Source organism: Euphorbia lathyris, chromosome 6, assembly GCF_963576675.1.
Source record: "Euphorbia lathyris chromosome 6, ddEupLath1.1, whole genome shotgun sequence".
NCBI classification, from domain to species: domain Eukaryota; kingdom Viridiplantae; phylum Streptophyta; class Magnoliopsida; order Malpighiales; family Euphorbiaceae; genus Euphorbia; species Euphorbia lathyris.
The window spans coordinates 47,791,829-47,818,108 of record NC_088915.1 but is presented as its reverse complement, the minus strand read 5'-3'; the positions used below and the strand labels follow the sequence as shown (position 1 = coordinate 47,818,108).

At 34.4% G+C, this 26,280-nt stretch overlaps 1 protein-coding gene and 1 non-coding gene across 2 annotated transcripts; both read right to left on the bottom strand.

Moving 5' to 3' along the window:
* Positions 1–491: 491 nt before the first annotated feature.
* On the bottom strand, positions 492–4,326 carry LOC136234123 (protein CHLOROPLAST IMPORT APPARATUS 2-like). Its single transcript, XM_066023894.1, has 3 exons — positions 3,665–4,326; positions 2,047–2,223; positions 492–644 (listed from the first exon to the last, which is right to left on the bottom strand). The coding sequence occupies exons 1-3, from the start codon at positions 4,319–4,321 to the stop codon at positions 612–614; spliced, it is 867 nt and encodes a 288-aa protein (XP_065879966.1). The 5' UTR covers positions 4,322–4,326; the 3' UTR covers positions 492–611.
* An 8,487-nt stretch (positions 4,327–12,813) lies between these two features.
* On the bottom strand, positions 12,814–12,885 carry TRNAP-AGG (transfer RNA proline (anticodon AGG)). The gene has a single exon. It is a non-coding gene; the product is annotated as a tRNA-Pro (tRNA).
* Positions 12,886–26,280: the final 13,395 nt, after the last annotated feature.

The following is a 26,280-nucleotide window of genomic DNA, read 5'->3' as shown; positions in this document are numbered from 1 at the left end:
AAGCCGCTGATCGGATGGCGAAATTCGCAGGAACTACTCCCCTGGGTCATCACAAGTGTGATAGACTGCCTGCAGACCTCCGTGACATCATCTTAGAAGATCAGACTGAGATCCGCGTGAGAAGGGTCGAGCTTCAACCTAGTTGAAATGATTATTTTTCCCTCTTCTTTTTAGTTCCTCCTTTCTGTTTGTTCCCGGGGTGTTCCACCCTTCCCTTGTCACCAAAAAATTTACTTCTTGCATTTGTTTAAATAAAATTCTATGAAATAAGTGTCTCCCTTAATATATTGTACTATTTAATTATTTAATGTATAGTGCGTGGTGAAATTATAAGTTGTAAAATTAAAGGATTTTAACTTTATCTTTCCTTCTTAGTACACCCACGTGACTTGTACCGTCGAACACAAAGTTAAAGGATATTTTAACTTTATATATGTATGTAAAGTCCAATTTTATTATGAATTGAACTTGTATTTATTTAATCACGAAAATGAAATGAAAAAAGGGAAATTTATTAATTAATAAAAAAAATCCTAATACAAACACTCTACAAATAATATTTGATCTTTCTTATTGGTACGTAATCGTTTCGTTTGTGTATTGAGATAAAGCTAGTCCTCTCCATTTCTCTTCACAAATCGTCCCTGTCAATCAACAAATAAATAAACAAATATATTATTTATTAGGAGAAGAAAGACGATTTTGACCCAAAATAGGTGTTTTGATGAGGATAATTTCTCATTAAAAGCGCAGTTAAAAAATATTTCCACTGTAGAACTTTTTTAACTCGGTTCAAAACTGTAAAACAAACTTCCAGTTTCAAATTCTTTGAAAAAGTAGAAACCGGAATATTAATATGTAAATATTTTTTTAAAAGCTTTGAAGAACTCACCTCCGCCTTTTCAAAAATTTTAAAATTTTAAAAAAATCTCTCTACATTTTTTAAACTTTTAATTTAACTTCAACCTTTAACTATTTATTTTTAAATTCATTAATTAAACATTTTCTTACCAAATTAGTTAGTAATAAACATCTAATTCGGTTAAAAATATTTTATTCTTTTAAGTATGAGTTTGAAATTATATTTTTGACAGTTTAAATTACGGTTTTTACAGTTTTTTTATAGTCACGTTATAGTTTGAAATATGGTTTTTGCACTTCGAACATTTAACTGTCACTTCGAACAGTTTAAATTACAGTTTGAAATAGTTTAACTGTTATTTAATTGTCACTTCGAACATTTCAAACAAGTTTGTGGATAAATTGAAGTAATTTCATACGTTTTTGGTTAATTATTTGTAACTATATTAATAATGGGCAATATTTTTTTTGTGTGATTAACTTGTACGTGACGAACTTTTTTTTTTACAGTCAAAACTCGTTTCGAAGATTCGATGTGATAGTTAAATAACAGTTAAACCATTTTTTACAATTTTAAAAAACACAAAGCTAAAATTGATCTTGTTTGGAAATATTATGGTTAAATTTATAATTTTAAAGGGTAAAAAACATAATTTAAACTGTAATTTGACTATAAAGAAACTGTAAAAATCGTAATCTAAACTGTCAAAAATATAATTTCAAACTCATACTTAAAAGAATAAAACATTTTTAACCGAATTAGATACTAACTAATTTGGCAAGAAAATATTTAATTAATGAGTTTAAAAATAAATAGTTAAAGGTTGAAGATAAATTAAAAGTTTAAAAAATATAGAGAGATTTTTTTTTGAAATTTTACTTTAAAATTTTTGAAGAGGCGGAAGTGAACCTTCAAAGCTTTTAAAAAAATATTTATATATTAATAGAAACCGGAATGTATTTAAAAAAAATTAAATAATGAAACCGAAAGACAAGCTTCTGGTTTCTTTGCAATTTGAAAACGGAAGCTTGTTTTCGGTTTCAAACCCAGTTAAAAAAACCCCACATTATGAATATTTTTAACTGGGTTCTTAATAAGGAAGTATGCTCGTTAAGAGATCCGTTTTGGATCAAAAACCAAAGAAAGAGAGAAATGAAAAGGTTAAGGGTAAATAAGGAAAAAACCTTCAAACGGGGACGTTTCTCAGCATTAAGTTTACGAACTTGATATCGAATACGCTTGGCGAAGAGCCGGTTTTGCCTCTTTTCCTTGTATCTTAAAACACTTGCCTCTCTTTTTCCCACTTTCTCCTTTTCCATTTCTATTTCTGGCACTTTCCACAAATTCCCCCCTTCAATTCCCTGCATTTCAAACATACAACCATTGTTAATATACTTACCACTTTATTTTACTCTAACTAAACTGGTACATATAAATGAAATGGGACTACATTCAAATTTACCCATATCGGTTTTTTTTTACAAGTGCTGATTTATATTAATAAACTTTTACTTTAATTATACCTATATTTTAGAAATAAATTTTTTTTGGTAAAAAAAAGTTTAGGTAAAGGTAGGTCTACCCACTCCTAAGGTCAGGACAAACCACAGCTAAATTTTGATCACCTACCAATGAGGGCTAAATTTTGATGGAGTGGGGAATCGAACCTCAAACCTTTCAAGTAGAGATTTAACGCCTTACCACTCGGATCAACCCTCATTGGCATTTTAGAAATAAATTGAACTGGTTGATTTAGTTTTATTTCAAAATTTTCAAATATCAATTATTTCTAAAATCACTACTATATGTAATATACATTTAGAAAAATATATATATTAAAATAACAACAACTAACAAGTTAATTATCTTTAAAAAAAAGTTAATTATGAAAAATTGTTTAAATTGTTTTATATGTTATTAATACAGTCACAATTAATATATTAAAAGACACAAAAATGATTCAATTTATCGCTAAATTTAGAAAATCTGACGTGTTAGGCAAATAATAGTCAGAACAAAAAATTTCCATTAAGTAAAATAAACTTAATCTTTTCTGAAAATATTACAAATATAATTTTACCATTTATTATGTTTAAAATAAATTTGCATTTAAAAAAACAGAAAAACAAATTTGTACTTTATCCACTTTAGAATTATTAAAGTGATATTGTTTAATTTTAATTGTAACCTACAATGAATAAGAGGCTAAATTAAGAAAAGAAGTCAATAAATGTGCGATCTAAATTTTAAAACCAGCAATAAATTTAAAATGTTTGTTTTCACTAAAAATATTAATGTTATTGTGAAACTTATAAATTAATTAGAAAAAAAAAACCCTTCTTGAACCTTGTGATATTTGTAATTTTTACAGTTAACAAGAAAACAAGTATTAAAAATAGTTGATCTATCTTAGTTACGTCTCCAATTGTATTTTTGATACTGATGAAAAGAAAAGAAAAAAGAAATTGTATTTTGAGAAACAAGACATAAAAGCTGAAACAAAATTAAATAAGTATTATTGGAGTAGAATTATGTTTGAATGAAAATGGGTTGCAGAAATAAAGCCAGTCGGTGGTTGGCCCAGACAAAGCCCCATAATATAAAAAATACAATTTAGAATAAGTTAGATGTTATTTTCCTAATTAATTCTTAAGTTGGAAAGAAACCACTCATGTGTCTTGCTCCATAAAGTGGCCTTTCCTCATCTCATCATCTTTTTCCAGATCCGTTCCAATTAAACAAATTCTAATATAATATTATGAGTTAATTAACACGTTTAGAAGTAAGTGAAGAAATACGTACAGTGGAGTGATGAAGCTGAAGCAAGTCGGGAACAGTTTGAGGAGAGTCTCCAAGTCCATTAATGTAAAGTGGGGCCTTATCAGACCAAACATTCAATATATGTTCATAATCAAGCTTTAAACCAACCAATCCTTTCTTCTCCGAGTAGCTACAGCTACTCACCTCCTCTTGATCTTTCTTCTCCACCACTTCCCAGTAACTCACCCATCTATCCTCACTTGCATCCCTTTCTTTACGCTTCATCGCTGTCTTCACCAGTTTCTGATCATCACGATCATATGCCGCCGCATCCTCCGAAGTGGTGGTGGTGGTGGTGGTGGTTGTGGCGGAGTCAAGATCCAGAATGCCATGGAGAGAGGTGGATGTGTCGGTGGCTGTTTCGAACAGAAAAGCAACGTGATCGGAGACTTGGTCATCGTATTTGTCTTGGAGGATGTTTTCCGGGTGGAGAGGGAAGAGATTTAGCTGCTGTTTAGGGGACATGATGATTTTAGGGGATAATTCAAGTTTAAGAGAGAGATATTTTGGTTTTCTTCTTTTACTTCTTGATTTTCTTGCTGGATTATTCTTCTTCCTCTTGCTCTTGCTCGACATATTTACTAATGTAAGAAGAGAGGATTGAAAAAGTATTTGCAGGACAACTTTATATTGCCACATCAACGCTAAATGCTAATTCAGGATCTTGTTTTTATTTTGTTGGTGTGTCGGATTATGTTAAGACACGTGGACTCTTCACAATGGATCAATTACTAGATTGTGTTGTTATCTGGATGGGGTTTGGAGGGGATTGAAATTTTTGCTCTACACCAGGGCTCCAATTGTAATTCCGCCAGGAACTCTACGTATATTCACGTGATACTTATCCTGCTCTTGCTTATAGGTTATTACTTTTCTCAATTTGGATACTGTCCTGTGTGAGGCTCTCTCTCACACATCCCTGCCCCGTGCTTCAATTCGACTAATTAGGTTGGGCTACCCATTTTGCCTAGGTGAAATATGGTAGTTCATGCTATCGGTCCATGGACCGGACCGTATGAGCTACCCGTTTAGTGCAAATTCAACGAAAAAAAAATTTCGTTTTAAGTTAAATTCGTTAAATTTCAGATTATTGGTAAATACGAAACTTAGATGTTCAATTATTTTTCCTTGTTTTGGAGGCATGATTTTTCTTCGTTTTGTTTTTCGTGGTTGAGAGAATTTCACTTTTTTGAATGAAAAATAAAAAGGGCAAAAATGTCAAACAAGAGGCGACGGTAAGGAAAATAGGGGCGACGAATAGCAAAATCCAAAATATGAGCAGTGGTTTAACATATTAAAAAAAAAACCCCCAAGGGACTAATGAACTAAAAAGATAAAGAGCCTCGAAATGCTTTTTACCAAAACAAAAACTAGAATGGTTCATGTGAATAGTCCTAAGGCAAATATAGAGTGACACCAGGTGAAAGCTATATATTGGGTCTCGATGAGCAACTTAGACCGTATAATAGTACACTATGCTTAATAAAATCTCACATGTATTTCATTGAATAAAACACACACACACATATATACTAAGGGAATCCGAAACTTCCCCATATACGAACTATACAAACTAGTCGCCCTTTCCTATGCAGACTAGAATGACCAAACCCTTTCCTATACATACGCAACTAACCAAATTGTGTACCTTTAGGTAATCCGAATAGTATAGGACAAGTAATTAATAATTACTAGTTTACTAAGACACCAATACTTATCACCCCCCCCCCAAGCTGTACAAGCGAGACCGAACTGTAAGCTTGCCTTGAAGAAACTAAAAACAACCATGGTAGAGTGGTTTTGTGAGAACATCATGTTGTGAAATGATATCATCACCAGAAGGAGTTTGGATTTTGCTGATTGGAAGCTGCTGGAAAGGTTAAGCCAGCCAAATAAGACGCTTCTGAGTCACTGATGGGACCGTCAATAGGAATGGGCTTCTTGGCTATGTTGGCCATCATCTCTTTATGAAGAGAATCATGTTATCAGCCGTAGATTTAGTCAGGAGATGGTCAGAATCTCCGACAGGCAGTTCAGTAGAAGTCTCTTCAGAATTATTTGCCTTAACAGGCGATTACTCGTTAATTGTTAGATTTCATCTTCACAGAGGAAAGAGTGGCATCTTCTACGATCAGAGCATCCAAATCTGGAGTTGAAGGATTTGGCTCAATGATGGTTTTGTTAGAGGTTTGCTCAATTCGATCAAAGGCTGGGGTGGTTTCATTTTGCTCAGAGGCATGTTGTATTGTAGCAGAGGCCATTTCCAGATCAGCTTTGGTAGAGGCTTGCTGGGGTGTAGCATAGGCCTATTGAATTTGGTCAGAGGCATGATATTTAGGAGTGAGATCAGAGGCTTGTGTTTTCCTTGTTTAGCTCAGAGTTAAGTTGCTCAGTGGGAGGAAGCTCAACATTTGTTTCAGTGTTTGGCTCATTGAGCTCAGAGTTGGTTTGCTCAGGATTGGAGGCTGATTTTTTTTAGCATTGGTGGTGTCCTCTATTGTTTTCCCCACATTAGAATTGGGAGGTTTGGTGAAGGCTTTGAAGGTCACCTTGGGCGATTTCTTTTTAAGTAGCTTAGGCTTAGGAAGGGGAGCAGCTTTTGTTGTAGGTGGAGGAGGATTTTCAGAAGTTGATTGTGCGGTTAATGGTGGCATTAGGAAAGCTAGCCTTGCGTAGATTTTCAACTTAAGTAATTCAGCAGCAGTTGGCTCAGTGGGCTGAGGAGTGGTGTTTTTATGCTTATGCACAAAGAAGTGTGTCGTTGCAGGAGCTCAATAGTCAGAGTTTTTCCAGAAGGCTTCGCAGTTGTCTCGGAGGTAGAGGACTTCTTTTTCCTCTTGCACGAATGTTCTTCATCAGAACTAACTTGTTCAGAAGCAGTTCTTTTCCCCTTAGGAGATTTGGAAGTTTGGGGCTCAAAGGTGGAAGGGGTTGAGAGTTCTTCTCAGAGGCTTTAGTCGGCTCAGAATTAGTTTTGGGTTTAGAAGACTTTTTTATTTTCTTAGTTGCTTGGTGTTCTAAGACCGTGTCAGGAGCACATTTTGACTTAGAGATTTTAGGCACTTTAGGTGCAATTCCAGTAGCCAGAACCTTAATAAGGTTTGATGTGTTCTATTCCATTCATAATCTTTTCGTTGATTATGGAGCCTTGAATAGGAGAGATATTGACAAGAAAGGGGATCTCGTTACTCTGAAGGATACGTGTGATCAGAGAGCCAAATTTGAATTGAGCATGGCTTCATTTCATCACAATAATCAGAAGGATTGGCAGGTTCACAGGCTTGTTTTCATAGATATGCCACATAATGCATAGCTCCAACTTGGAGACAGGATTGACATAACACTTTTCAAGAGTATGTAATTGATGATGAGATAGTGGGCTTGTGCGTCTGTCTTTGTCAATAGCATCAAGTTCCCATCTCGATATCTTTCAGTCGTAGGAGCACAACTGATCTCCTCGGTTTTTGGTTCAATGGACTTAATAGCAGGTTGGCAATCAGATGTGCGATATATCTCTCGGGTATCTGTTCGCAACTGAACCTTGTCACATGTATATGTATGTCCTGTGGTAATCCAAACTATCGGCGCAACCAAGTCAAAGAGCAGAATACAATCCATAGAGTTGTATATAATCAGCATGCATCTTCATCGCTGCATGGGTAATTCTCCAAGGACAAGTCCATCATATTTTCTCATCAGTGATAGTATAAAAATCGGTGTAAAAGTCATCAAAGGTCAGGTCCCTAGAGGTCTTCAATACCAAGTCTCGGGGTGGGAGAGAAATCAGGGAAGTGGGGAACAAGAAGACTAATTCGGGTAGACCAAATCAATATATTTCCTGAGGAAGATAAAAAAATAGGTTAATTAAAGAATCCCAAAAATTAATTAATTAAATCAAAATATATTTTTTTAGTGTGAACCACACCAACCCGACCTGTCTCGGTCGGACGGCGTCGTGCGTGTGGTGGTCAAGCATCAAGTTCACAAAACTGGAGTACCCCTTGGGGCACACCCAAGTGTGTGAGGACCTTCTTTATAAATAACACTTCAAAGTTTTTTGTAAGCAATTTGTGATGCTTTTACACTTCTCTAACACTTTAACTGCAACCAATATTTAGAAGTTCCAAATGATATATGGGAAGGCTTAAGTGAGAACACTTTCCTTATGTGAGAATGGTTCTTATATCAGATCACTCATTAATGATATTATTGTACAACATAAGAGATTAGTCTTAGAACATATACTGGAGTATATGTTCTATATTTTATAGCATGTACTCTAAAAAGTAAAGTAAAATGTTATAAACAATGTTATATATATTCCAAATTTTATAGTATGTGTTCTAAAAAGTTTTATGCATGAAGTATAGTGACGTTTTAGAAATATGCTTTAAGAACATAAGACATTAAATTTAGAACATAAGAAATTAGTTTTAGAACATATGACATTACTTGTAGAACATAAGATATTCGTTTTAGAACATATGCATAACAAAATTATATTAGAGTATATGTTCTATATTTTATAGACTGTGTTATAAAATGTTAAATAGAATGTTGTAAATAAAGTTACATGTGTTCTATATATTGTAGCATGTGTTCTAAAAGTTTTTATGCATGACATTGAAACAGATAGAATCTAAAATATGAGCAACACCATGAAAGATTCAGATTTTTTTATCTATTGCTTCCTCTTTTCACCACTATTGGCTGGTAATGAATTTTGACATATCTGAACCAAAATAGACCCATCTAAGAGAAGAAATAAATAAAAGAAACGAAAAGAATAGAGAAGGAAGAAAAGAAAGAAACATAAAGACGGAGAAGGAGATCTGAAATTTTTTAAAAATTTCAAATGTCACATATTCTTGTATAATTGTATTCAATAATCTCATATTTTTTTCGTGTTGCATTTAATAACCACATATTTTTGTACAATTTCATTCAATAACCTTCATTTTTTTTTATCTAATTTCATTTAATAACCTAAAACATTAAGGTGCTGTTTGGTTCGCGAAATGGAATAGAATAGCTATTCCAAATAAATAGAATACGAAAGAATAGAATAGATATTCTTTTGGAATAGTTATTCATGTGTTTGGTTGGTAGAATAAGATAAAATGAAATAGATAATTTTTTTATCTAAAAGACAACATTGCCTTCAAATGTAATTTTTTATTTATTTTAAAATTTTAACTACTACTATAAATTATTCAAATATTTAATATATATTATTTTAAAAAACTATATAAAAAACAGAAAAATATAAAACATGAAAGACAAAAAAACGCGAAAAATAGAGAAAAATATTAAAAACGAAAAACGGTAAAAACACAAAAAAAGAAAAAATTGTAAAAAAGAAAAAAAAGGAGGTGGAGAACAGTAAAAACAAAAAAAAAAATAAAAAAAACGCAAAATAATTATCCACATTCATATAAGTAAAAACTCGAAAAACAACCAAAACAAAGATATTTTTTTGATGTCACCACTTTATATAAGTAGAAGAATAAGATATTAAATTAGAAAAGAAAATATATTTTTTTTCGCTCTCGTACCCTGTGGCTAGGTTTTATACGCTTTACCCTAACTTAGAGTTTATGGCTTCCATATTCCCTTTGATTTCTGCTACTCCGCTATCGATCGATTCCCTCCCTGTCTCTGTTGCATAATCACGCCTTGGTATTCTGCATCTACACTGTGTTTTTTCTTCCGCAAATCTGCCCACACTTTCCACGCAATGGATTCACTAACAAACAACTGTCTAAATCTTTCCCTAGAAGAAGAAGACACTGCACCTGTCATCATCCCGAATAACTCCACAACTGTCTCCTATGATCTTCGTTGGAGCTGTATCGGTAAGTTCATCACAACTCGCCCAATTAACACATACAGAATGAAAATTACTTTGTCAAAATTGTGGAAACCAGCAGGAGGCATATCCATTGTCGAATTGGATAGTAACTGATTTCTCTTTCAATTCAATCATGTGTTTGATATGAATGTCGTTCTAAATGGGGGTCCGTGGTCCTTTGATAACAAACTGTTGATCAACAAAAGAGTTACACAACAGGAAGACTTCTATGTTATACCACTAGATGATTCGCCCTTTTGGGTACCATTACATGATCTTCCGACGGGTTTCAGATCAGAAAGAACGACAATCGCGCGTGGTTCGTATATAGGGACAGTAATCCGTACTGGTCCTAGGGATTATACTGAACCATACATTGGATACCTGAGAATTCAAGTCTTGCTGGATGTAAGAAAACCACTTAAACGCAGGATGAAGATAGGCACTTCAGATTCACATTGGACCTGGATCAATTTTAAATACGAGAGACTCCCCCACTTTTGTTTCTTTTGTGGACTGATTGGCCATGTGGAATGTGACTGTGCAAACTATAGAGCGCTTCAAGACCCTGATCATCCAATGATCTACGACTCTTTTCTTCGTGCAGCTCCGCGGAGAATGGTTCAGAACTCATCCCCCTAGCTAAATTCGACACCACTCTTCATTCAACTCTCAAACACTGAACCGTCTCAAGAAGAAGTTAATAAATGAAAGCAGCAAGCACAAGAGCATACTGACAGAATTTTACAAGCTGAAGATAACATTCAGATAATTTCTGACCCAAAAAGAAAAAGGTACCCAGATGACTCAACAATACCCTCTCCTATGGATGGAGTTACTAGTGAAACAGAGATATCGGCAGGCTTCATTGAAGGAGCCAGCCGGAAGCCATGAATTGTCTTAGCTGGAACTGTCGAGGTGTGGGCAACCCCGAGACAATGAGAGAGCTCAAGGAGCTCGTCCAGACCCACAAACCATCAATTGTCTTCCTCATGGAACATTATTCCAACAAAAGTATCTCTCTATAACCGTCATGTTGACATTGATGTTCGTTGTCCTTTTTGTCGCACTTATGAGGAATCACTAGCTCATATACTTTTCAGTTGTCCGTCTCTCTCAAGTGCTTGACACACTCATCACAAGTAACTGAACTAAGAGTTCCTGCAAACAGTTTCAATGCAGATTGGTGGTTCTTCCTGGTTCAGAGCTGTAGTGCAGAAAAGAGGGGGACGTGGGCAACCTTTCTATGGTACGTTTGGTATTGACGCAACAAATGGCTATGGAAGAGAAAACACACGCCTCCTGTACAGATGTCGAGATGTGCTGCAGAATTTCTGCAAACGTGGAGATCAACCATGGCGTCGGGGTTGGAGATTATAATAGCAGCGCCTCGACAGCATCCGGAGCATTGGAAACGACCTCTTTCAGGTCTGAAATTGAATTTTGATGCGGCAATACAGCGGGAAACGGGTTCTATAGGAATCGGAGCTATAATTCGTGACAACGAGGGACGTTTTGTGGCTGCTAGACATCACAGAATTCAAGGACTGTTTGAACCGTCTCTAGCTGAAGCAAGATCATACCGGGAAGCATTGAGTTGGATAAAGGAAAGACAGGAGGAGGAAATTTGTATTGAAGGGGATGCACAAATCATCATTCAAGTGTTATGTCAGAAGCCTGAAGAAGATTATTCTAACATCGGTTTATTCCTAGCTGACTGCCGAGAGATATCAAAGGCGATTAGAGTTCTTTCTTTTCATTTTGTGCGTAGAACAACTAATCAAGTTGCGGATGAAATGGCAAAAATAGGCCTAGCTTCTTCAGATTTGATTGTAACCAATATACCACCTCATTCGATTGTTAGCCTTTTGGCGTTTGATTTACATTAATACAATTCTTTAATTCATTAAAAAAAAGTAGAAGAATAGGGATTTAAGTGGAGAGTAGGATTGTAAATTATAAAAATAGAGTGTTAGGAATAGCTATTCCTTACAAAAATTGAAGAATAACTATTCTTTATTTTTGTGGAATAGGTATTCCATGGAATAGCTATTCCGCGATCAAAAGACCAACCCAATGTAGGAATAGGAATAAGTTAGGAATAGCTATTCTTTTCCTAGTCTATTCTGTGAACCAAACGAGTCCTAAAGGTCTTTTGAACTTTCAAACGTTCCTAATAAGTATATTTGGCATTTTTTGATACATAGCAACAACTTTGATACGTGGAGTAATATGCCTCCAAATCATTTAAAATTTAAAACTTTCGTTAGAGTAACTAAAATTTTGAGTTAAATACAGGGTGTATTAGGCCAAAAAAAAATTAAGATGAATTCTATAGTTTTTTACAAAGTAATTACTTTGTATATTTTTTATGCTTTTTAGTAGAGGTGGCAAAATGACACACGATCCGATTACACGACACGAACACGACACGGATTTTTAGTGTTAGTGTTGAGCTAAATAGGTAATAGGTCATTTTTGGGTTGACACGAAACTGACACGCTAATTTTTGGGTTGGGTTAGTGTTGATAAGTGAACCCGAAAACGACACGAAATGACACGGATATTGAAAATTATTGTTATATTCTCTAGTGTTTTTTTATGTCACTTTATTAATAAAGATAATAAAATTAGAATTATTAATTGCAAATATTGATTTGAATTTCCTAAATTGTTATAAACACATTACATGACCCTCTAACATGATATTATCGAACTTTTCGATAATTATTGTTAACATACTAATCTAAAAATGATATAAAATGTTTAAAAACAGTACCATATCTTCTTATATTTTTAAGAGTTATTATTAATATATATGCATAACAAAATTACATGTAACCCGAAAACACGACACGAAATCGACACTAACCCGAACAGGTTAACACGACTTTGACACGAAAGTTTTTGGATTGGGTTTGAGTTTACTCTTTTTGACACGAACCCGAAATGACACGACACGAACACGACTCGAACACGATAATTGCCAGGTCTACTTTTTAGCATGAAATTACCCAACAAAAAGTGCAAACAAATATAAAGCATTAAATGTCTAAAGATATAATTTTTAGTTTAAAAACTAAATAAACTAATAATAATTAATATATATACAAGCTTAATAAGGCCCTTAAAAGTAGTTTGGACCCTTTAATTTTGTGTAGGCCCTAGATGCCCTGCAGATGTGTCAATGAGATCCAAGTTGTTCGATATTTTCGCATAATGGCCAGGTAAAGGCGAAAATATGTTTAAAAGGAAACAACAAAAAAAACATCTTAAAATTGGGGCATTCCGAGAATTGAACTCGGGACCTCTCGCACCCTAAGCGAGAATCATACCACTAGACCAAATGCCCTTGTTTGTTAAATTTTAATGTAACAGTATACAATAGAATATCAATTGCCGATCGATTTTAGCTTTGGATATTGTGCACAACAAAAGAAAATACTCCTACAATTTTTTTTAATTTAATTAACTCTATGTTTTTTTTGAAGCAATTAACTCTATGTTAATTGTATTTTTTAATTTATATGAAACATAAATTAAAAAATGTATCATGCAATTTATCATCTGAAATTAGACTCTCTCTATATATATAGGGTAATTAATTTATTAGTCCCTATATTTTGATAAAACACACTGTTTAGTCACTGTATTTTAAAAAACACATGATAAGGTCCTTAACCTTTTTCTCAGTGAATTGTTTAGTCTTTCCGTCTGTTTGTTAGATTTTTTACCGTTTATAACTTCAAAAATAACTAAATTATCGTTTACTATTTACCTTCAAACTTCAGAAGAGGAAATCCAATTTAGAAAAAGAAGCTATTTGTATGGAGAACAGGAAAAAGAACAGACTTAATGCTTACGAATTTGAACGATTAAGAAGAAAATCAAGAAGAAGAACACTCAAAGTTGATTTCAGATGCATTAGAGTTTAAAGGAAATAAAAATAAAGGAAAATAAGAACGCAAATCCAAATTGACTAACAGAATCTTGATGAGAGTCTAACGGTAGGGACTAAACAGTTCACCGAAAAAAGTTAGGGACTAAACAGTTCACCGAGAAAAACGTTAAGGACTTTACCGTGTGTTTTTTAAAATACAAGGACTAAACAGTGTGTTTTGTCAAAATATATGGACTAATAAATTAATTACCCATATATATCATAGAATTTTGTATTTACCCTTAAAAATGAAATTTATCTTCTTCTTTTTTCATCGTTTATCAGATTTATCGATTCGAGACTCGTAAACACTTTTTAGATGGATTCAAATTTATTTACCACTATTCATTTAAGATTTTAGAAAATATTTTATTTACAATTTAAGTTGTATAGCCTTATATGTTATATCCATAATTTTTATTGGTTCATTGCTTGTATCTGCATATTATGTGTATTGTTATAAAACATCAAATTTATAAATTCTATGAAATACATAGTATTCATATTTAGTTTTCAGATAAAAAATTTTAGTATACGGGACATTTAAATAAATTTGTTTTCAGAGCATGAGCATTACTAAATAATTTATTAATCACAACGACTGTGTAACTTGCATTTTTTATACCTGTTGAACGTTTTTTTTTTGTGTGTGTGAATTGCATTGTGCCAAACATGTTAGAAAGTTTGTGGAAAACTTACAAAAATTAGAAATCTAACTTTTAGATTAAAAGATTATGTAAAAGACTTAAAAGACATAAAAGAGTCTAAAGTTCGTCAATTATATCTACGGATACCGAGATTAATTGAAGGAAACGATGCCGAAATTGAAATTGAGAATAAAGATGAATGCTTGAATAAATGGAATTGAGATTCTGAAATTGAAAGGATTACAGATATAGGAATTGAATTGGAAACACTTGAAATTTAAAATTGCAATAAAGTTTGTAGAACTAAAGCAATTGAAAATCGAAAGAGATTGACAAAATTGTTGTAGAGATTTTGCTAAGACTTTTGAATCATTGTTAAGTTTTATTGATTGTTTTGATTGTTGATTGAGTTGGGTTCCTCTCTCTGCTGCCAAAACTTGTATTTATACTGTAAATATCCATCAAGTAAGTTCCACGTTTTAGTGAGAAAGTTTCAATAAGTTCGTAACTACTCTCATTCATTAACTGTCTTTTGCTGCTGAATTATACTTTTCTGCTGTAATAAATATATTGGAAACTGTCCATCAAGAAAGTTCCACATTTCATCAAATAAGTTCTACGTTTCAGCAAGTAAGTTCCATGTTTTAGTGAGAAAGTTATGTAACTGCTCAGCAAAGAAGTTCCATAACTGCTTTCCCCCCACTAACCTGTTTCAGCTCCACTACCTCCCCACAATCTCCAATACTCCACTTTCAAACTTTCACGAATTTGTGTAGCTCCACCATGTATTTAATGGGTTAATTATCCAATTCAACCAGAATAATTGGTAAATTACCAAATCGGTCCAATACTTCTAATTTCTCACACATTTTGACAAAAAAGATACAATTGGGAAAATAATATCAAATCCAAACCAAATTAAATTACCCAATTACCTAATTGCTCCCAAACTCCATCAATTATTTTAATTTATACCAAATTAAGTAGATTAATTACGAAATTAGCCTAAATTAAAATATGGATGAAATAATACCACAAATAGACTTATTACTAGCCTCATTCAACGGAGGCCCAAAAACCTAATTGGATGCGAAGAATATTGACAACCCATTTTTTCATGGAATTTACTTTTTATATGATATAAAATTATAATTAAATCATACTAATAAAATTAATTTTTAATATATTATTATTTTCTATGTATTACAAATAAATTATATTTTTTATATCCTAATTAAAAAAAAAAATCTAGACTTCAATTCATAAATTATACTCTCAATAATATATTACAGACCTCTAGTTTATAAAATATTCTTTAAAATATGTTAAAAATAATGATTTAACTAATTCGATATCATTCAAATTATTACTTCATATAATTATACATAAAAAAATTTCAATCGATTTTTTTTTTTTTTACATTTTCCTTTCTCTTTTCACGAGGTACCCAATTGAAGAACCATTTGTTCTAACCATATTGACACCAATAATCTAACAATCCATATAAGAGACATTTTAAATATTCTCGAACTCTTCCAATCTATAAAAGAGACGTTTGATTTGAACGGAATGAAGAGACGTGATCTATTTTGTTGTTCATCAATCTGCTTATTCTCTTTACACTTTTTTCTTTTTGGATAAACTATATACTTCTCTAAGTGGATTTACATTATCAATCGTACCAGAATCTCATTCATTTCTTATACTACTATCTCTCCCTCATTCTCCTAATTTTTTTTTGTTATAACCTCTATTTTAACTTTAAATTTTCATTTTAGTATTTTATGTATACCTTTTTAGCCATGGACTAATATCACTTTGAAACCTTATAATTATTTATTTTATTTTTTCTACTCTAGATTAATTTCACTTTTAATCCTTGTATTTTATTTTAGAAAAATATACAAAAAAAATAACCCTTGTGGTATAGCTGATTCGCAAAGGCAGTCCATATGGTTTAAAATCTTTTGTGTAGTTTACAAATTCAGTCATTCTCTTATAAATTATCGTTGACGTGACTTTTATCCAAAAAGTGAGCAATTTGGAGTAATTAAAAAGACTCACTTTACAAATCACTCAAAATACAAATTTAACTTTACAAATTAACTAAATCATAAATATTGTTTGATAGAAAAATTGACTCATATATCCTTTAATTATAAATTTCATAAAGCACAAACCTTTATTTACAGACTTGTAAACCACGAGGACTGTCTTTAAAAATCAGTCAAACCATATGGTTTATTTTTATACTTTTCTCTTTATTTTATCTACATTTTTTTCTTAATATTTATTTATGTCCAATTTTTTTTAATTGAAAGCGGAGGACTAGGCACAAACTTCTGACATTCCAACTATGTTGGCACCCCTGAAGGACCACACCAAGAAACCGAAATTGAATAAATGAATAAAAGAATATTACAAGTCATAAATCAAAACTGTAAAATTAAGCAAGGCGAAAGGAAACTCCGCCTAATAAGTTATAAGCTAATAACTATTACAGAACTGTGGATGTGAGTCCCACCAAATTTCCTTCATACAAGTGCGGGCATAGTTAGCCAATGCATCCGCAACTTTGGTTTCCCTCCCGATATGAGTGCAAAAGGCCACGCTCTGCGTGGGACATGTTACGCTCTACGTGATATGTTTTTCTTTGTGCATTGTAGATTTCACACCATTGAAAGACTTATCGCCCTTTCTTTGACCTGGTCCACGCTCCGTGTGGTGATAGCCAAGCTCCGCATGAATGGGCTTCTGAAGTTTATCATCTTTTATCCAAGATTCACGCTCCGCGTGGAACATATCAAGCTCCACGTGGACTATTCGTTGACTAGGGGACAAGGATCAGGTTGACTTTGTTGACTTCCATAATTCAGTGGGCATTGCTTCATTAAGTCCATGCTCCGCGTAGATGGGGTCACGCTTCACGCAGATTTAGGAAATAAGCTTATTTTCATCGTCTTTTGCATCTCGTGTGTGTTCGTCGAACCTACAAAGCACAATTATGGAACCCGAGATTACTTGATTTTTTTTAATTTACTGAAATATGATTAAAAAGAACGAAAAATTATCAAGAGCATGTATTTCATTATTGTTCTATTAATTAAATAAAACATACTTTTTTTTTGGAATTAAACTTAATTATTAGCTAAAAATAGATCATGAATCACCCTAAAAAGATAGAGAAAAAACGTCCCTATCACTTGAGCAGACCAAAGCTTGGCTTGAAAGCTCGCAAGCAATCAAGTTCATGAAAAAGCTCGATAAAAGCTCGTGAGCTAACTCAATTATAATATTTATATATTTAAAAAAAGTTTAGTAATGTGTATAAATTTATACTACAAGTATACCCAATTTGATATTATTTTGTTCGTGAACACCATAAACGAGCTCGTTCGTGAGCAAAACAAATGAGTTGCTTATGATTAAAGCTCAAGAGCACAAGAAATGAGCTTTTCATAGAAAAATAAACGAGCTGCTCGTGAGCAAAGCTCACGAGCACAACGAATGAGCTGCTCACAAACAAATAAAACGAGCTATTGGTGAGCAAGCTCGTGAGCTCGATAAATAAGCTTTGCTCGTGAGCAGCTCGTGAATAATCGAGTTACTAAACGAGCCGAGCTCGAACAGCAAATTGAGCTCGAACCGAGCTTGAAGCTCGGCTCGAGCTCGATAAGAAACTGCCGAGCCGAGATCGAGCAGGCCAAAGCTCTCTGCTCGTTTACAACCCTACATATGAGCAAACAGAATAAATGAGTTAATGGGTTTTAATTATATTTATATCATAAGTATTATATTAACACATTATTTATTGTCAATTACTAACTCATTAATTAAAGTAATAAAAGAAAGTAAGAGTTACAGGAATATGAAAAAAACACAAAGTGAAGGAAATCTAAAAGTCTCAAATAACCTATATATAAAGCATGATAGATAGTATTTCACCATTATATTCATTAGCCACCGAAAATCAAATTCATCCTCAATTTTTAATTTTGATTATGTATTAGTTTGTTCTTCGTACCCTTATAATTTTATTTTTACTTCAAATAATATAGTCTTATAATTTTGTTCTTACTTCATTAAGAGATTCATATTTATTTAGGAGCTGTTTTCGTTGATAAAATGTATTAATAGCATTTTCTTAAAGAATTGGGAGAGTTTAGACTTTCATACCTCAAATTGAAGAAATCCGATGGAAATATAAGACGCATGTACAAGTGAAATCAGGAAAGGCAAATGTGTCAAAAATTACATGAATCAATATATTCTCGAATGTAATTATTCAATTTTTTTTTTCATATTTAGTAGTTATTTTGTTTCAATTATGTTATTATGCTTTTGGGCATCCAAATTAAATATTCACCAAATGGTCTCATCTTCACTAACACAAAATGGACAAGATACTTAGAAAGTTTAGTAAGGATGATTCTGGTAAATCCAGAACTCCGATAGATACTAGCCAATATTTGTCCAAAAATAAAGGTGAAAGTATTGACTAAATGGAATATGTTGGGTAACAGACATTCTGGTGTACCTCATAAGTTGTAGAAGACTTGATACCACGTTCAGTGTAAACAATTTAAGCAGATGCATGAGTAATCTAAAAGTGAACCGATAGAGAGCTATCATAAAATATTAAGGCATTTGCGACACACTCGTGATTACAAACTGCATTATACAGGATATCCTAGGATTAATGCATACATATCCTACGAAAATATCTCGACTAAAAGTGTTATAACTGTAGAAACACCTTTCCACATGATTTTGATTTGACAAAATTATTTAAGTTAATCCCATGTTTAAGACAATAAAATTTAAGTGTTTTGATTTAATTGTACTAATGTGTTTACTCAATGTTGAGTATATTAACTAATGAGAACAGGAACTAAGTGTTCATAAAAAGAAAGACAGAACAAAGTCAGCATAAGCAGAGACACACAGCAGAAGCTGAGTTGAGTGTAACTCAGCCTCGTTAAAAGAGAAGTCTTCTTCAGAATAATGCTTGAAGGTGAAGCCGACCAAAGAAGCTGAGTAAAATATAACTCAGTCCTGACAAAGGAAATCTTAAAGGCAAAGTCGAACATTCAAGCTGTGTATTCGTCAGGACAGTGCCAATGATTCGTTTACTAAAAGACAAGGTCCGAAAAATCTCTGCAATAAATCAGAAGCCTCAGAAATGTGATCAAAGACCTTTTCGAGACGCATGGACCGTCTGGCATTTGGCTAGAAGACAAACCTGGCGCAAGAAGACGAAACCTGGCGCAAGAAGATGAAATTGGCAAGCCTGCCTCCTGCGCAAATCAGAAGACAGGATTGGCCTATGATTTTGGAAGCTGACCATTCAATAACGAAAGAAGACCATTACTCCCAACGGATATGGTGGAATTCAAATGATTTGAAGCTTGAGAATTCACTATAAAAGGACAAGTTCATTACTTGGATCCTTATGACACATACAAACAAATAGAGACAGAAAATCAAATCTTCACAAGAGTGAAAATCCAAAATAGAAGCTGTCTGAAAAGAAAGCAAGTTCTTACACCCAATTTTCAATCATTGTGTAAAAGTCTAGAGTGAATTTGTATTCATCTAAAGTGTTCTTCATTTAGTGAGAACAATCTTGTATCAATTGTGAAGGTTAGAAGAGTGGTACTGAGTACTCAGTTATAGTACTCAGTGGTAGAGAAATTCTGGATACTCGGTTATAGTATTCAGTGTGAGATAGGATTGAGTAGACGAATAGAGGACGGTACTCTTGCATAATCAGTTGCTATTGTAAACGGTTTGTGCTCTACCTTTAAAGAGCTCAGTAGTGGATTGAAAAAGCCCGGAGGGATTCTGGGGACTAGACGTAGGCGGTGAGGCCGAACCAGGATAAGACTGCTGAGTAATTTTTAACCCTTTCTCTTGATGTATATGTATGTGTTGCTTGCTTAAATTACTCAGTATATAATTTGTATAAGCCGACGCTGAATAATCAGAGTGCTGAGTTGGAAGCTGACCTAAGGTGTTATTTCCCAACTCACAATTGAAACAGCTCTGGTCAGTGTCTGATTAAAGCTGTCTCACACTTTACTCAGCTTTGATGACCTAAAGCTGAGTTAAATTATCAAACATTTACTTAAGTCATCATTATTAAGCGAAAAAATTATAGTAGTTCCTAACCCCCCCCCCCCCCTTGGAACTAATCATATTAAGTTACACGGGACCAACAAGTGGTATCAGAGCTCAGTAGCTCACTATCCAAGATAAAACTATCTTGAGCTGATCCCTGTAATGGCTGAGAACAGTACTCGTTTCCTTCTAGGAAATCAAACAACACAGATACTCCCTGAGGGATTATCAATTAGTCGGCCTCCTCTGTTCTTTGGATCTAATTATACATTTTGGAAGAACAAAATGAAAAACTTCATTCAGGCAACAAACATGAGTGCATGGCTGGCTATAGTCCAAGGCCCGTTTGTTCCCTATGAAATCATTGATGGTGTAAAGTCCGTCAAAAGTGAGGATAAATGGTCAGGTGATGACCTTAAAAATTACAAAATAATGCTTTGGCTATTAATATGCTTCACTGTGCGTTAGATGCTGCAGAGTACAACAAAATTTCAGGTTGTGAATCAGCACAGGAAATCTGGAAGAAGCTGAAAGTAACCTATGAAGGAACCAGCAAGGTCAAGGAGTCCAAAGTGAATCAGCATTTGCGACTATACAAGCTGTTCGAGATGAATGATAATGAAGACATCTCAGAGATGAATGCAAGATTCACTAACATTATAAATGAGCTTAAGAGACTCGGCAAGAACTTCACAGAAGAAGAACAGGTGAAGAAAATCTTGAGAAGTCTCCCCAAGAGCTGGCAAGCTAAGAAGACAGCTGTGGAAGAAGCTCAGGACCTGACCACGTACAATTATGATGAGCTCATTAGATCTCTGCTGACCCACGAGATCTCAATGAAGAATTTTGAGGCCAAAGAAAAAATTGAGGACAAGAAGCAAAAATCTCTTGTCATGAAAGCTGACTCAATAGAAGCTGACTCATCAGATGATGAGGAAATGGCCATGTTCACAAGGAAGATGAAGAAGCTGTTTAAGAAAAATGACAAATACAGCAAAAGGCCATTCAAGAAAAGTGATAAATACAGAGCTGAGTCAAGCGACAGCAGACATAAGAAGGACAACTCCAAGCATGTTACGTGTTTCGAATGCCATCAAGCTGGGCACATCAAATCAAGTTGTCCTACCTTAAAGAAGGACAAGAAAGGAAGCAGAAAGGCAATGGTGGCCACATGGAGTGACATTGATGAGTCAACCTCATCAGAAGCTGATGCCACTGAGTCAGCAAACATCTATTTTATGGCTGACGAAGCTGTTGTCAACTGTCGATCTGAGCAAGCTGACCTCTCTGATGAGTCTGATCATGAGGAACACCCCAATGAGTTCAATTGCAGGTGAGCCTGAGGTGCGCGGAGAAGTCAAAGCTATGGTATATTGACAGCACATGCTCAAGGCATATGACTGGTGATGAAACTCAGTTCATCACACTTATGCATAAACGAGGTGGAAATGTAAGTTTTGGAGACAACAAAAAGGGTAAGATAGTGGGATCAGGTACTATTGGAGGAAATCCTACTATTGAGTCAGTCTCCCTAGTCAGGGGTCTTAAATACAACCTATTGAGCGTAGCTCAGCTGTGTGACAGCGGTAGAAAGGTTGTATTTGATGCCACTGAGTGTCAGATACTCGAGGGTAAAACAAATGATTTGATTTTAACTGTGCCTCGTGTTGACAACATTTTCATGTTGAGTTTAGAAAAGAAGTTTTCAAAAAATATATGCTTAGTGTCAAAGGAGGATAATTTCTGGCTATGGCATAGGAGACTTGGTCATGTAAGCATGGACCTCCTTGCCAAACTAGCAAGAAAGCAATTAGTTGAGGGATTACCCAAACTTAGATTTGAGAAGGATCAATTATGCAATGTGTTAAGCCCCAAATATACCTAAAATATCATATATAAATACGTTAAATTTACATTGAAATCGTGCTAATTATATTCATTTAGAGTACATTTATGTCTTTATATACTTCTTTAATGCAAGGTACTTAATTATTTGGTTAAATCCAAATAGGAGCTAAAACGAAGCAAAAACGAGGGGAAAACCTAAGTTACGTGCCAAAAATACGTGTTAATCAGAAGAACGACTCAAGGAGACAGCGAAGAATTCTGCACAACTTTCACATGTCAAAAATCCAAAAAACGCATCTGTTCGTTTGGATAAAAGCGACCCTTCAAACACAACCATTCACCAATTATAAATAAGTGATTCATTTCAAAATTCAATGTGAGTTGTTTGTTATGGAAAGAGAGTAGATATTATGTTGAAGAAACTCTGACTCAGAAAAGAGTCAGATTAGTTTTCAATTCTGTAAAAGAAAACTTGTTGTACACAAGTTGTTCTTAGATTAGTTATAAACACAGTAGTGATTAGTTTAGTTTCAAAGATTGTTCAAAGACAAGTTCTCATTCTGGTAGTGGACCTAGCGGTCTCTATTCTGAAGATTCAGCGAGAAGAACAAACGGCTGAAGCGCAAAAGGGTCTGACAAACCTACGGAGTTTGAGGAAAAGATTGACAACCCGGATCTCAAAGTTTTCATCAAAATGCTATCCATGTTTCTTCCTCTCTGTTAACTTGTGAAGATTCACAATTCACTAATAATACATTCATCTTATTCAATATATTCTTTCTGTTGTTATTTTGATGTTATTCTGACAAAATGATTTTCAAAGTAATAAACTGGTGTTTTCATTAAAACGTTTTACACAATTATATTTACAAGGAAACTTTGTTGAACACTTGAAAGAATTAGTTTTTATGGATGATATGATCGTTAGCGCGGCTTATCGGATATACAATACCAATTTGATTAAGGTAGAAATCTGCTCCGATCCAGAGAGATTTCTACGGTTCAAAGGCCATTAATTGCGTAAATTCATGAATTGTTACATGTTTATAATCTTACCAAAGTTATAGTGGCTTTCTTTGCTTAATGCGAATAAGTTTTATACACTTTTTATTCTAAACACGAAAGTTTCTGTCTTGCAATCAAATCTCAAGACAGAATTGTTCTCTAAAGTTCAACATATAATTCGCATCTAGTCCTAACCAATACAAACCAATACAATTAATTAAACGATTTTCTTAAGTTAAACCTAAAGTCGAGAATAAAACTGAATTAGAATAAGTTTTAGTTAAAAAGCGTTCCCTGTGGGTTCGATATCTTTTATTACTACAAGCGTATACCGTGCACTTGCGGAAATCGCTCAACAAGTTTTTGGTGCCGTTGCCGGGGAACGCCAATTTTTTTAACAAACATTTATATTTTTCGTGTTTTATTCCGAACTTTGGTTTATAGTATATGTATTTATTTATTTTATAGTTTTTATTTATTTATTTGAGGATGGTCACTAGGACTAAATCCTTGTTGTTATTTAACATCTGCATTTAGATGTTTGCAGATTAACAGACAACCTTGCTAAGTTTGATTCTAAAGCAGATGAAGCTATCTTCTTAGGGTACTCAACAAACAACAAAGCATATAGGGTGTTTAATAAACGAACTCAAGTCGTAGAAGAGTCTGTACACATTGAGTTCGATAAAACTGACCCTGTAGGGAAGATAATTCAGCCTACCGAAGATGACCCATGCTCAGCTTCCGCTGACCAAAATGGAGCCACTGAGTCACCTCTTCAAGGGATGACCAAAGGTAAAAATGAACCTGAAATTATCTTTGCTGACCAATATAATCCTACAGAGATTTTTGAAACACCAACTCCTGAAAACTCAACACTGCCAAAAGAGATCAATATCCCAAGAGGACACTCAGAGAAGTCCATTCTTGATGCTGCTGAGAACACCCTGATGACCAGAAACCAACTTAAGAGATATCTCAGTAATGTTGTGTTCGTCTTAGTTCATGAACCAAAAATCTTCTCGGAAGCTGAGCATGATGAATTTTGGATCAATGCTATGCAAGAGGAACTTGATCAATTCAAGAGAAACGAAGTATGGGATCTTGTGCCTAAACCGAAGAGTCAAAAGACCACAGGAACAAAGTGGGTATTTCGCAATAAGCTAGACAAACAAGGTAATGTAGTTAGAAACAAAGCCAGACTTGTAGCTCAAGGTTATAGTCAGCAGGAAGGTATTGACTATGGTGAGACCTTTGCACCCGTAGCTAGATTAGAGGCAATAAGAATCTTGTGTGCATATGCTAGCTTTATGAATTTTAAATTGTTCCAAATGGATGTAAAAAGTGCATTTCTTAATGGAGTTATAAATGAAGAGGTTTATGTTAGTCAGCCTCCAGGGTTTGAGGATCCAAAATTCCCAACCCATGTTTATAAACTCAAAAAGGCTCTGTACGGCCTGAAGCAAGCACCACGTGCTTGGTACGAAAGGCTGGCCAGTTTCCTACTGACCAGGAACTATGTCAGAGGAAAAGCTGACACAACCTTATTCATTAAGAAAAAGGGTAAAGATACCTTGTTGGCACAAATATATGTAGATGATATTATCTTTGGTGCTACTAACGAATCCATGTGCAAGGAATTTAGCAAACAGATGCAAACTGAGTTTGAGATGTCAATGATGGGAGAACTCAACTTCTTCCTTGGACTTCAAATCAAACAAGGTAAAAATGACATCTTCATTAGTCATACCAAGTATGCTAAGGAGATATTGAAGAAATTCGATATGGAAGGATGTAAGCCAATATCAACCCCCATGGGTACTGACACTGTGCTATGTGCTGACGAAAAAGGTAAGTCAGTAGACAGCAAATTATATCGAGGTATGATTGGCTCTCTACTCTATCTAACTGCAAGCAGGCCAGACATTCAGTACTCAGTATGTTATTGCGCTAGATATCAAGATGACCCTAAGGAATCTCACTACATAGCTGTGAAAAGAATCCTTAGATATTTGCAAAGCTCAGTGAATGTAGGTCTATGGTATCCAAACACAAGTGATTTCACACTCATCGGATACACTGACGCTGATTATGGATGAGACAAGCTGGAGCGGAAAAGCACTTCAGGAGGATGTCAATTCCTTGGAAGCTGTCTGGTGTCTTGGTTCAGTAAGAAGCAGTCATCAGTTGCCCTGTCAACAACAGAAGCTGAGTACATTGCTGCTGGAAGCTGTGTTGCACAAGTCCTATGGATCAAGCAGCAACTGGATGATTATGGAGTTGAAACCAAAACGATTGAAGTCAAATGTGACAACAAAAGTGCCATTGACTTATCTAAAAATCCAATCCAACACAGCAGGATGAAGCATGTCAGTATAAGGCATCACTTCATCAGATATCATATACTCAAGGGTGAGATCAAGCTGACCTATGTTCCAATAGGTGAACAGCTTGCGGATATCTTCACAAAGCCACTGGCTCGTGAGCAGTTCAGCATACTAAAAGAAGCTATCGGTATGTCTAATCCTCTTCAATAAATATCTGAGCTAAATGAATATTAAGTGATTATAATATCCCGAGTGATCATTACATGTTGAGTAACTATCATATGCTGAGTAAAATTGAATACCATGGAATCACTGCATGCTAAGTTGCTATACATATTAAGTGATTACTAAATGATGAGTTACTCCACATACTAGGTATCCCTTCTACGCTAAACTGAGCACTCAGAACACCAAACGTTTAGTATTCTAGATGTTGAGTAAGACAACTTACGAAATTTAATGTTTGCACGCGAATTTAAGTAGTCATCTAGGATGACGTAAGCATAATGATTAGGAACCCATGCGCCGAACGTGTCATAAATGTCAGAATTTAAAGCCGTTGAACGTTTCGAAATCAAACCGACATTCTGACCTATCAGATCGACGCGCTCCGACTATAAATAGTGGATGAATTCCCACTAACTTCCCTTTACGCTTGAAACTTATCGCATTCGATCTCCATCTCTCTGAAATCCCTAATCTTCTGCATTTCTCAAATCCTTAAGAACACCATGTCTAACGATTCCCAGAACCACTCCAACGAGCAATACGATGACGATTGCTCAGATATAAATCCTCCATCTCCTGCTGAGCAGGAATATAAGGAGACCTCCTCTGAGTCTCAAAAACAAATCCATGGT

Coding starts and splice junctions, on each gene's coding strand:
- LOC136234123 (XM_066023894.1), bottom strand. CDS start 4,321: ATGTGGCAATATAAAGTTGTCCTGCAAATACTTTTTCAATCCTCTCTT. Junction 2,224..3,664: donor TTCAGCTTCATCACTCCACT/GTACGTATTTCT, acceptor TTTGAAATGCAG/GGAATTGAAGGGGGGAATTT. Junction 645..2,046: donor AGAAACGTCCCCGTTTGAAG/GTTTTTTCCTTA, acceptor GTTGATTGACAG/GGACGATTTGTGAAGAGAAA.